The sequence below is a fragment of the Phascolarctos cinereus genome, unplaced genomic scaffold (assembly GCF_003287225.1).
Source record: "Phascolarctos cinereus isolate Bilbo 61053 unplaced genomic scaffold, phaCin_HiC Scaffold_5;HRSCAF=322, whole genome shotgun sequence".
Taxonomy (NCBI): Eukaryota; Metazoa; Chordata; class Mammalia; order Diprotodontia; family Phascolarctidae; genus Phascolarctos; species Phascolarctos cinereus.
Window position 1 is genome coordinate 118,862,693 of NW_027555958.1, and position 13,610 is coordinate 118,876,302.

The following is a 13,610-nucleotide window of genomic DNA, read 5'->3' on the forward strand; positions in this document are numbered from 1 at the left end:
ATGGTGGGTTCAGAGAATCAAAGGAAAGCTTCTTAAGAGCTCTCTTTGAAAGGCTTTGGAGGGTCTTTTACTTTGGTTCCTCAAAAACACTAAGTATTATTGATGGTCAAGAAAAGTCTCCTCATTACATGCCTTTACTCAATTCTTTTTTCATGGTTCCCTGAAGAAGCAGGGTGGGGTGTGGGGTAGTACACAGAGCCCTGAACTAAGAATCCAGAACATCCAGATGTCATCTCTCAGATTTGCAACTTACGTGATCATGCACAAAATTGTCATTTTCCACAATTGAAAATGTGCTCAGTCCTTTTGAAAGGGAAGCTACAAACTTTCTCAAAAATGATTGTTTGACTCTTTTGAGCACATCAATTTTGATATCATAAGGAGATACATGCATACATACATACATACACACATATACACATGTTGTGTGTGTGCACACTATTAATGGTCTGTGAATTATGTTAAAATCATATATTACAAGTTGAGAGGCAGTTTGTGTGATGAATAGGGACCTGGCCCGAGAGCCAGAAAACCTGGGTTCAAGTCTCATTTCTGACAAATACACTCCTTGTGACCTGAGAAAAATCATTTAATGTCTCAGTGCCCTAGGTGACTCTCTAAGACTATAGATTGCAGAAGACGTACCAACTTGCATTGGTAGAGGGCGGTGTTCTCAAGCACTAATGCCCTCTGTCAGTGAAATTGCAGGAACAGCTCCCATCATTATTGCAGGTTGCTATTAATGATATGATATTGTATATCCAAGATTCTAATCAAATTTATAAGCTTATACCTGATGATTGAAGAAGAGTGAAAAAATGCCTTAATTTAATTACATAGACATTTATTATTGAGTGCCTACTATGTGCTCTGCACTGCACTGCTGCTGGGTGTAAGGACAGAACTGGAGGGAAGATTCATAAACCTAGGAACCAGAAAATTATTCAGGCTTTTCTTTTAGAAAGTACAATAGATGTTTGTTGCTATGGAGTCATTGTAAAACTAAATTTTGCTTTTCTTCTCCCTGAAATCCTGTGGTCAGAGATTGCAAGGAAATACTTCTATTTTCAACAGTGTAACAAAGCGAAAGAAAAAACAAAACCTCTTTAATCATAAAACCAAATAAATAGCAAAATTCGCTGGAAAAAAATACTCACTGAACTTTAAAATTCACAAGCCACATTGAGAAATGGAAAGAATATTGACTTAGGTCCGGGGTCTTGTCCCAATGTTATTTACTGACCTTGTGACCCCTTAACACCTCTCTGCAACAGTCTTCTCATTAGAAAAATTAGGGGGTTGAACCAGCTGATTACATATAGTCCCTATAGCTCTATGACTTTATGATTCTGTGGATTCAAAGATCATGGCCTATCCATCTTACGGATTTCCCATTCTCTTTTTCATTCAGTCATCTGTATATATGGCTTTTCTCCCTTACAGGATTTTAAGGACAAAACATTAAAGACACAGGTTATTTCTTGTTCATTTTTAGATTCCCCAGCGTTGTACCCTGTACATTCTGGGGACTCAGTAAATAGCTGTAAAATTGAACTGAATAGGATGAAGTAGAGAAACCTCAGAAATTTGACTGTTTGATAGCTGAGGTGAAGAAAATAGTTCTGAAGCAATCTAGGTCCCAGGCCTCCCCTACCCACTACTTGGCCAGAAAATCAGTCACCTGCTTGACTGTTGAGTTTTGTTGTAAGGATGAGCTTAAGCTTATCTCCCTGTTTATTTTAAAGTTCCTGAGCCAGGGTTATATTAGGATTGAATTTGCAGTTGCATTGTCCTTTGCTACCCATGATGTAAGCACCAATCAGTTCTTGTATGTGAGAATATATTAAAAATACCAGTTTACACACTTTAAACTCTGTAAATTGTTTTCCTCTTGACAACTTTGTGTCATGGGAGGACAAGTATTTTTAAACCCATTTTACAGATTATGGGCAGGGCAAATATTACAGATAATAATAATTTACAGGTGAGATGACTGAGGCTCAGAAAAGTTAGATGACCTACCGGGTCACCCAGCTAGAATCCAAGATTAGAAGGCTGATTTCTTGGATTCAATTTGAACCTTCTTTTTACAGCACTCCTATTTTCAATGCTGTTGTCACTATGGCTATATTTTGTTATAGCATATGTGAACAGTCTTGTAAATTTCACCGAGGCATGTGTGGATTTTGTATCTCTCAAAAAAAAACCGTAAAGGCTATATATAACAAAAGTGAACAGTCTTGTAAATTTCACTGAGGCATGTATGAATTTTGTATCTCTTTTAAAAAGAAATAATGTAAAGGCTATATATAACAAAAGTGAACAGTCTTGTAAAGTTCCCTGAGGTGTGTATGGCTTTTGTATCTCTTAAAAAGAAATAATGTAAAGGGTAAGTATTATAATAAATGTAAGCAAGTACAGTAAATTTCACTGAGGCATGAATGGATTTTGTATCCGTGTGTGTGTGTGTGTGTGTGTGTGTGTGTGTGTGTATGAAAGGGTTAATCCACAAATTCATTTTGTTTGCCTTTATGACAACAAGTGCACGCATTGATTACATTATATTTGTTTCCTAAGGTTTAAAATTATATTAGAAAATTTAATTTTATATCCTTTTAATCTTTTGATGTTGATTTAATTAGAGCAATGTTCGGACCCTTCTGGTTTTTGCTTTGCTTTTTTGTTTTTATTTTTAGGGGATTTTATTTTAAAGGATTAAAAATATTTTTTTGTGGACTCTGAGAAAGTACATCCTCAAACGATGATGACTTAGTACTTTAAAAATCATTAAAGACCACATTCAAATAAATGCAAGCTTTGCTTCTCAAAAGGAAAATTGTCCATGCCTTTAATGTTTGAGTTTCTTTTAATTTTCCAGAGCAGTAGATTTTTTTTCCTTCAAAATTTTGTCAAAAAAATTTTATGTTAAATTTTTGAAAATTGAGAGTTAGAATTTCATAAAACTGGTTGTCCCAGGCACTTTTGAAAACTGCTCCACCTCTCAGGCCACTGGGTAATTGTTTAACACAGCAACTATAACTCCAGTGACCTGAGAGAGTCCATTTAGAGTCCATCTAGAGGCACTAAATTTATTCCTGGAGAATTATTTATGCACATGAGGACCCTAAATAGTATTGGCAGTAGCAACATGGATGGCAGTATCTAGCATTTGGTAGAAACAGGGCATGGTCCCACTCACCTCTGTCATCGCCCCTCTTCCACTTTGTCCCAGTCTCAAAAGATTCCACCTTTCTGTTTTTCATAACTGTATACATCCTACAAAAGACAACAGGCATGTTTTATTTCCTATTTCCTTTGTGTTTTAGATTTGTTATTTTCTTGTTTTAACGTTTTTCTTTTTTTCTTTTTTCTTTTTTATCCTGTGTGTTTTAGAAAGGTATTCACGAGTGGAATTTTAGTGCTTCTTCCATCAGGGGAGTGAGGTAAGTTTTATTTGCTATGTTTTGTTAAACTTATTAGAGATGTGTTTCTGGCATGTCTTACTGGGAGTCCATCATGACAATGAATGCAAAGAACTTTTCACTCAGTTTTCTGGTGATGGAAGCTAGCTAGCCCTGTTCAGTCTTATTATCTTGATTTTGAAGATAGCAGAGATAGCTAATGAACAAAGTAGATAAGAGTGTTGGGTCTGGAGTCAGGAAGACCTGAGTTCAAAGACGTTTTCTAGCTGTGTGACCGTGGGCAAGTCACTCAACCTCTGTTTACCTCAGTTTTTCATCTTTAAAATGGGAGTACAACATCGACCTCCCAGGGTTGTTGTGAGGATCAAATGAGATATTAGTTGTAAAACATAATACAAATCCTGGCACATAATAGGTATAAATGTTAATAAGTAACATAAATAAGTATAAATAAATGTTAGCAATTATTATTAGTAGTAATATTTGAAGGGTATATTTGCAATAATAATTTTACTTTTCAAACTGGATGCAAAATCATGCACCTATCAAAAATAAGGCAATTCGGAGTGGAGGTGAAATGCTGGCATAGAAAATAAAAAATATTAAAGGGTGAGCTCATTTTAATCAGTCAGCCACCATTTACCGGCTAGAGGTATAAGTGTAATATGGATAGAGAGCCTCCCTTAAAGCCAGGAAGACCTGAATTCAAGTTCTATTTCTAATATGTCTTAAAAGGCTATATAAATGTTATCTATTATTAATGTTAGGACTACTCTTTGGATCTATGCCATGACACAGAATTGTAGATAAAGCCACCTTATATTTAGAAGGAGGCAGTGTGATATATTAGAATAACCACTGATTTTAAAGTCACAGGGCCTGAGTTCAAATCTTGCCTGTTATTATTTCTTTGACTTCAGGCAAGTGACAGTATCTGTGGAGCTTAGTTTGGTCATCTGTAAGATGTAGGTGATGGACTAGATAGATGTCTTCTAACATTTCTTCTAGTTCTAATTCTATAGTCTTATGAAATTCCTTTGGTACTCTCATGCCTAAATATTTCTCTCTCCTTTCCCCCACCACCCATGAGCACGTAGATCCAAGGTACATCTGTCTTATAATCAATAACAATGCTGGTAGAATGAAGGCACACTCTATTTAACCTTAAGTAATTTCTTTTAGTTAACCTCTAAGTAAGAGTAGTATCCAATAGTGAATAGAAAGCCCGACCTTGGCTCAAACTCTACCTCTAACACTTCTGGCTTGGTGACTACAAGCCAGTCATTCATCTTCTCAGCATCCTAGTCAGCTGGTATACATCAGTGGAGCACATTTCCATGTTCCTCATGCTAATGAAATCAGAGATCCAGGCCAGATTTCTGTGAAAAGAGCAAGGTTATTGTTTGGAGTCAAGATCCACTGTGAATTTGATGGATGCTTACTTTATCTAAACTTAAAATATACCAGCTCTTACCAATTTCAGTAGTTTGGGTTGTTTAAAAAAAAAAAAGAATGTGAATTCATATATACTTTAAAGAACTGAAAAACTGGGAAACCAAGGATTTGGGCACCTGTCTGCATAGCACCTGTCTCAATCTGTCCTTTAACCTCATCGCTCTCTACTTTACATTTTCATTTTCTTTATATAGGTCTTATTATCCTATTCTCCCTAGCAAATATAAATTCCTCGAGGGCAGAGATTGTATTATGTTACTCCTTAGCACAGTACCTTGCATATATCAGGTGCCTAAGGTTATTGAATTCGTATATCTGTTCTCTTGAAAACTCTATGTATGCTGACAATTCCCAAATCTATATGGAATAGGGATAAGATTGGATCTGTGATGTCATTGTTGTATGGAACTCAAGGTAAAGAGGCTGCCTCTACCAATGCGGGTAGGAATCTTGTAGTCTTAGCAATCTTCCTGGACCACTGAGTGATGGTTAATTATTGCTGTCCAGTCGTTTCAATTGTCTGACTTTTCAAGACCCCATTTGGAGGTTTTCTTAGCAAAGATACTGGAGTGGTTTGCCATTTCCTTCTCCAGCTCTTTTTACCAATGAGGAAACTGAGGTAAACAGGTTAAATGACTTGCCCAGGATCACCTAGCTAGTAAGTGTCTGAGGCTGGATTTGAACTCAGGAAGGCAAGTCTTCTTTGCCCTTCCCAAGTGAAAGACTCCTTCCTCACATTTTCCCAGAGCCCTGTGTCTTGCTCTCCCCTTTGCCTGCTTACATTCCCTGCCTTATGTTCTTCTGATTTGTGTATGGGTCATATGCTTCTCCTGCCAATTAATTTATCCCTATAATATCTCAAGGCAAGGGCCTATATGTCATTTTTAAATGTTTGTAAATATTTTCACAGTGCCTTGTTCATAGTAGACATTTAATGACTATAAATGAATTAATAAAGGAAAATGATTATAGTTATTGCATTGGGATACTAGACAGGTTTCTCAGTCAACACTAGCTCAGATTCAGCTTTTCAAACTTCAGATATAGTCATGGGAGATAGATTTAGATCTGGAAAGAACCTTAGAGGCCTTTAAGTACAAAGCCTTTATTTTATAGCTGAATAAAATGAGTCTCAGGCATGCTAAATAACTTGCCCCCAGCTCATAAAACGACAAAGCAGCTCAGATGAGATTTAAACCTATATCCTTCAGACTTCAAGTCGTTCACTGCCTCTTAATCTGTAAAAGTCATACTCCTAATTCAATGTAAGGCTTGTACGTTAGGCAATAAATATCATGAAGGATATTAAGATTACAATCCCCCTTCATTGTGTTTATTGGATTCCATTTCCAAGTTTACTTTGTTGTTATTGTTCACTTGTTTCAGTCATGTCCAACTTTTCGTGACACCATTTGGGGTTTTTCTGGCAAAGATACTGGAGTGGTTTGCCATTTCCCTTTCCATCTCATTTGACAGATGAGGAAATTGAGGCAAATTAGGTTAAGTGACTTGCCCAAGGTGACGCAGCTAGTAGGTGTCTGAGGCCTGGTTTGAATTCAGGTCTTCCTGACTCCAGGTCCAATTTTCTATCCACTGTGCCACACCGAGTTTACTAGGCATTGCTAATTTCAAAGCATCCATAGTGATTTATGTCAAATAGAATTTGCCCGAGTCCTTGCACTAGGTAATAATTTAGGAGACTTGAATTCTAATTTCAGTTCTGCTGTCAGCTCTGACTCTGAGAAAGTTATATAATCACCTATAAAATAGATGTTATGGCTGAACCTCCTATAGGAGAGCTCAGCCAGATCAGCTTTGCTTCCCCCATCAGCTCATCTCATTTATTTCACTTATTTATTCTAAACCAAGTCCTAGTAGACTTTGTTTTTATCATTTTACCAGCTGGCACAAACCATTTGGCCACTCCCTTCTATCAGCAACCCCCCAGGGACAGCATCACCAGGCAGTCACCAGGTATTGGTGCGTAATAGCACATGGCCATACGGTACTCAGCAATACTTCTCCCTTCCTGCAAAAATGTGAGAGTTCAAGAATTTATAGTAACTCCACTGCCTATACATGAAGAGGTAGGATAAGACTCAGTATGTTAAACACTTTTATTATTGTTACCCAGAAAATACCACCTTAAGAAACCCCCATAGTATTTGTGAGTTTTGCTTTTTATACTCATTATATTGGGTTTTGGTGTGAATTGTGTTTATCCCTGTTCTGAGTCCCCAGCTACCTGCTATGTGGTATTTCCTTAACTAACAACTACTTGTCTTGTTTCAGTATTTCAAAGTTTGAGGAACGATGCTGCTTTTTATATGTGCTTCACAACTCGGATGATTTTCAAATCTATTTCTGTACAGAACTTCACTGCAAAAAGTATGTATTAGTCATCATCTTGAAGAGGGAAATAAGAAATTCCTTGATCATTATTTTCTTTTAATGAATAAACGTGCAGTCTCTATTGAGAGTTCCCAGCTGTGTAAATTCTTCATATAAGTTGATACTACCTAGTTATGTTCTTTTTTTTTTAATCAGTCATTTAATCTTTGGGGCTCTTTAATAGATCAGACTTTATATGGAAGCATAATTCTTCCCACAGGGATAATATTAATTCTAGTTTCCTTGGTTAGTTTATAGGTTTTCTCTCATTTTAAATGTGATCACTGTAATTTTTGATTACCAGAGTTGCCTTTCCTAAATTCCTTTGTATCAACATTCATTTTCCCGCATTAATGAGACAGAGCACTGATGCAGGTAATTTTTAAAAGATTATTTCTCTTTAATTGTATAACAAGCAGTATATAATTTTTCCCAGCAAATTTACCCTCCTAAAATGTGTTTTACTTAGACAGATAATTAAAATAGTGTCTATTCCCTGATCATATAGTGACTGAACGTGTGTTAGGAATAGAAGCTAGATAGTAGAGGCCTATTGACTTAAAATTTGGGATGAATAACTCACATGTAGGTTATCAAGATTTGGCTGCACAGTATATAGCTGTAGTTATATTTGTTTATACATATATACATACATACATATTTTAAGGCATGATTCTTAAGTGTAGCATTATCTTTAATCTTGTATAACATAGCTACAAAATTTGTAGGAAATTTAGCAAATTTATTTATATCTTTATTTTGTAGAAAATTTTACTTGTTGGAAATTTTATGTATTTCCTACTTTATGTTAAATAAATATAAAAATGTATTTATTTGTAGGAAATTAGCAAATTTGTTAATTATATTTCTGTTTACATTTCAGTTCCAAAGCCTAATTATTTAAGATGGAAGAAGGGAAATACAAAGGAACTTGTTAAATTCAGATACTTTTTCATTTGCTAATGGCTACGATTAAGGCAGAAACCCTTTGGTTAGAACAATTTTAAAATAGAAGTATGGTCAGTAAAAATGCCTGTGTTTATTGTTCTTGACTCCTGTGAAAATTATTTGGTTCGAGTGACATATTCATGAACACATAAAATTTTACATGAGATAATCAAGCAAGATGTAATTAATTTTAAAGCCAACCTCAGTGAAACTGTAGTGCTTTCATTCTATTCTTACTCTTGATTAAATGCTATTTCTTTTGCATTTTCCTCTTGTATGACACACAACTACGAAACTCTCTGCTGATGTCAAAGAATGCTTTGATAGAGACTAGGTTGCAAACCTTTATTCCTAATGGATCTGTAGCAGAGGAAAAATCCATCTAAAGATACATTTAAGTATAAAGCAAATTAATTCACTTGTTGGGAGTTAGTAGTTTTGGTTTTGATTTGTTATTGTTGTTTTTCCCAGAAAAGATTAAGGCTATGCACAGAGAGCTCTTTCTTCTTCCATTTTCCTTATCTGACATCATTAAGCTATCTTTCCTCCCTATTTTCTGCTTCACCACAGTCTGAGAGAGGGCAGCTAGGTGGTACAGTAAATAGAGTGGCAGGCCTGGAGTCAGGAAGACTCATCTTCCTAAGTTCAAATCCAGCCTCAGACATTTACTAGCTATGTGACCCTGGCAAGTCTCATAACCATGTTTACCTCAGTTTCCTCATCTATAAAAATGAGCTGGAAAAGGAAATGATAAACCACTCCAGTATCTTTGCCAAGAAAACCCCAAACGGGGTCATGAAGAGTTGGACACAAATGGAAAACAACTGGAGAACAGTCTGAGATGATCAGACTTCATTCTCTAGCTCAGACCAAATGCATCCCCTCTCATCTTCTCCAGCAGATTGCTCCTGTAATCATTCCCAATCTTCATTATCTCTCTGTTGCCTACAAAAATGTCCCAATCTCCCTCATTCTTAAAAAAAAATAAAACCCTTGCATTATTTGACCATACCACTAGTTATAATGGTATAGTTGTCCTTCCCTTCTCAGCTAAACTCTTTGAAAAAATAATCGATGCTAGATGCTTCCACTTCTTCTCTTTTCACTCTCTTCTAAACTCTCTACATTGTGGTTTCTGACCTCATCATTCAACTGAAACTGTCAGCTCTAAAGACACCAATGATCTCTTCATTTCCAAGTCTGATGATCTTTATTTTTGTCATTATACAACTTGGCCTCTCTAAAGCATTTGACATTGCTGACCACCTTCTCTTCCTGGATATCTGTTCTTCTCTTTATTTTCATGTCACTGCTTTCCCCTGGTTCTTATGCCTGTCTGACCATTCTTCAGTCTCCATTGCTGAATCTTCAGCCATGTCATATCCCTTCATCATGAGGATCCCTCAAGACTGTATTGGGTCCCCTTCTCTTTTTGAGCTGTACTATTTTATTTCATCATTTCCCATGATCTGTTGTCATCTTTATATAGATGGTTCTTAGATCTATATATTCATCCTTAATTTATGCCCTAGAGGGGCAGCTAGGTTGCATGGTGGATAGAGCGCCTGGCCTGGAGTCATGAAAGACCTGAGTTCAAGTGCAGCCCCAGACACTTACTAGTTATGCAAATCACTTAACCCGTATTTGCCTCACGTTCCTTATCTGTAAAGTGATCTGAAGAAGAAAACAGCAAACCACTCCAATATCTTTGCCAAGAAAACCCCAAATGGAGTTGCGAAGAGTTGGAAACTACTGAACAACAAAAAAACTTATCTCCTGTGATCCAGCGCTGTAACTCTGTCTTCCTTTTGGACACATTGACCTAGATATTGCTTAGTCATGTCAAAAACAGAGTTCATTATCTTCCCACTCCACCCTCTTACCCCTTCCTAAGTTCCATCTTACTATTGAGGCTACTGCCATACTCCCAGTCACTCAGATCCACTACCTTGGTGTCATCCTTGACTCCTCATCCTCATTCACCACACGCATCCAGTCTATTTGCCAGATCTTGTAGTTTCTGCCTTTATAACGTCTCTGACTTGTGTCCCCTTCTCTGACATTGTTACCACCCTAGTAAAGGCCCTTATCACCTCTCATCTGGACTATTTCAATAGCTTTTTAACTGATTTCCCTGCCTCAAGTCTCTCTCCATTCCAATCTATGCTCCATTCAGCCATTAAGATGATTTTTCTGAAATAACATGTTGACTAGGTCATCCTCTTGTGCAAGTGGCTCCATATTACCTCCAGGATTAACTGTAAATCCTGTGTTTGACTTTGAAAGATCTTCACAGCCTACCTCTTCGTGTACTTTACCCCTTTCCGTGTGCTCTGAAGTCCATCTACACTGGCTTACTTGCAAGTCCATTTCCCATCTCCATGTCTTTTCACTGGCCTTCCAACATTCCTGGAATGCTCTTGTCCTCCATGACTATAGCATTCTCTTCCTTATCTCTGCTTCTTAGTTTCTTTGACTTCCTTCAAGATGTAACCTCAGATGCCACCTTCTCTGAAGGCCTTTCATCATCCCTCCTGGTGCTAGTGCCTTCCACTCTGAGATTACCTTCTATCTGCTCTGTGTATATCTTGTCCATGCCTATTTATTTACTTCTTGTCTCCACTATAATAATGAGATTTCTTTTTTGCCCTTATAATGTGATTCCCTTGAGGGGAGAGGCCATATCTTTGCCTTTCTTTGCATCCCTGGCACTTAGCACAGTGCCTGTTACACAGTCAAGGCTTTTGATTGACTGACTGCGTTGTCTAAATTGGTGTCCTGCTTCTGCTTATCTTACTTTGTATTATCAGTTCAGATAAATCTTCCTGCACCTCCTGTTCATCTTTAATCAATGGGCTTTTGCTTCCAGTTCTTTACTAATACAAAAAACACTGCTATACATCTTTTGGCATCTATGGGGCCTCTTTTTCTTTGCAAGTCTTTGACTTCCCCTTGGGGTATTTGACTAACTGTGCACTCTTGGGTTCCAAAGGTGTGAATGTTTCAGTCACTTTATTAGCATAATTCCAAATAGCTTTCTATAACGGTCAGACCAATCCATAGCTTCACGAACAGTGTATCACTATGCCTCTTTCTACAAGCCCTCCAACACTGAGCCTGCCCCTCTGTTTTCATCTTTAGCAATTTGCTGAGTGTGAGGTAAAGCCTCTGAGTTTGTTCACAGCTCTTCAATTGATCTTTAGCCCTTTAGAGCTTCCATTAGTGGTCTATGAAAAAATGCTCCATATAGTGCAGACATGGATGACTAAATGAAAGCAAGCCTAGTGCCAGATGTTGTGATACCTGTGGGTTCCCCCTCTTGATCTAGACAACCTTTTAAGACTGATAATCTTCTTCTTCTCGTCTTCTCAAATGATTCAATAATTCTTGCTAGCTACAGAAAACCTCCACTACTCAATCAAAGCAGATCATTAATTTTATCTTAATTGGCCATCATTTTTCTGAATTGCATTTCTTCCTATGTGATGGACCATGCTATCCTCAATACTCTTTGCCAGAGAAGTTCCTAAGCAAAGCATACTTGTCTTAAAATGAGAAGTGACTCCATTTTCATCTAGACCGACTTACATGCCAATTTTCTATATTCGTTGTTGCATCTCTCAATCTATGACTTTTCTGAAACATGAAGAAGTGGCTGGCACAGATCATCTACTCCAGAAGTAATTATTTGTGTCATACCCCATGTTTATGTGTACTATAAAATGCTTTGGAATAAGAGTATGTGTAGTACTTTTGTGTACTGTAAAATACTTTGTAATAAAGTGGTGATGTGGGAAATTTCAGGGAAAATCCGACAACACAAAAGGAACTGTTACCTTTTTGAAAATCATAGTTTCTTTCTGTTACTTTGTTAGACACAAGATTAGCTATATTTTGCACACTGGTGCCATGTTGAACTTTGTGGGCTGCTAATTTAAGATTTACTTTTTTATGTCTACATTTCCATTTTCATTTCAGATTTTTTGAAATGGTGAATACTATTACTGAAGAAAAGGGGAAAAGTACAGAAGAAGGGGAATGTGATAATGATTCCTTGGAGGTAATGTTTAAATGTGTTTAGTTGTTAATTGAAGCTTCTCAAAAATTGATATTTATAAAGTTGGCTGTTTAAATCTCAACTAAATTGTTTGGAAGGGAAAAATAAATCTTTCAAAAAAAATCTGGGGCAGCTAGGTGGCGCGATGGATAGAGCACAGGCCCTGGAGTCAGGAGGACCTAGGTTCAAATGTGGCCTCAAACACCTAGTAGCTGTGTGACCCTGGGCAAGTCACTTAACCCTGATTGCCTCAAAAAAAGAAAATCTGAAAGATTTTGGCAAATATTCCTCCCTTGCAAGTTCAAAATTAGCTTTTTTTTTTCTTCAGAAAATGGAAAAGATAGGACAAACAGGACCGTCCTAGGTTCCTGAAGTGGACGATACTGCCTTCTGGGGGGCGCTGGAACAACTGGCGGGGGGGGCAGTAGTAGCTTCAGGTGCAACTGGTGGTGTTGAATAAAAATAAGGGTGTGGGGGAAGGGTAAGGAAAAAAGAGAGGATGAGAAAAATTTGAAAACACATTTGTACATGTTTCATCTGTTGTGTAACAGAGTTAAAGTCATAGTAATTATATTATTTTCCAAATAAACACACAAAATGCAAGTTTTAACCAGTGAGTGGTGAAGTCTGCCAACAGGTCTTAACAAGCAAGTATAGGCAGTCAAGCATGTAGTACATTGTTGGGAAGTCCAGCATGCACTGGCAGGAATATATGTGTGCAGTGACTTGTTTACAATACTATACTAAATGGTTACATGATGCAACATTATGTCATCAAAATTTCAGTGCAAGAAAAACTCACAAATTCACAATAAATTATTAAATTTAAGATACGTTATTTTAAAAATAGATATTTATATATTTTTTGAAATGACACGAATTTCAAAAAACCATTAAAGGGTTAAAGAAAGTAGATTTTGGGGGGGGTCTGAGTAACTTTTTTTAAAAAGGGGGGCAGTAGGCCAAATAAATTTGGGAACCTCTAGATGAATCATTTGCTTTAGTTTAGTTTTATTTTGTATTAGATTCCTGAATTGGATTGAATTGATTGGATTGAATTTAAGCTTCTTACAAATAAGAATTTTTTTCATTGATTGTTTTTATACTTAAACATAGCACCTAGTACATAGGAGATGTTTAACAAATAATTGTTGATTGGTTGATTCTCATCTGATATGAAAATGGAGAATGGTTCATTGAAGAATACTTATTACCCGTATCTCTTCCACAGCAGCAGCATCCATTGTCAGTGCCACACATGTGCGTGCGTGCACGCACGCGCGCGCGCACACACACACACACACACACACACAGAGAAGAGAATTTCACCCCTCTAA

The 13,610-nt window shown here is 36.9% G+C and overlaps 1 protein-coding gene across 1 annotated transcript in view; it reads left to right on the forward strand.

Moving 5' to 3' along the window:
• The window catches only part of MAP3K5 (mitogen-activated protein kinase kinase kinase 5), a 283,087-nt gene that overhangs the window by 182,604 nt on the left and 86,873 nt on the right, over positions 1–13,610 (forward strand). The window contains exons 12-14 of the mRNA XM_020987151.2: positions 3,394–3,443; positions 7,170–7,265; positions 12,195–12,276. Of these exons, the coding sequence (XP_020842810.1) occupies positions 3,394–3,443; positions 7,170–7,265; positions 12,195–12,276 (228 nt within the window). The remainder of the gene's footprint in view (positions 1–3,393; positions 3,444–7,169; positions 7,266–12,194; positions 12,277–13,610) is intronic.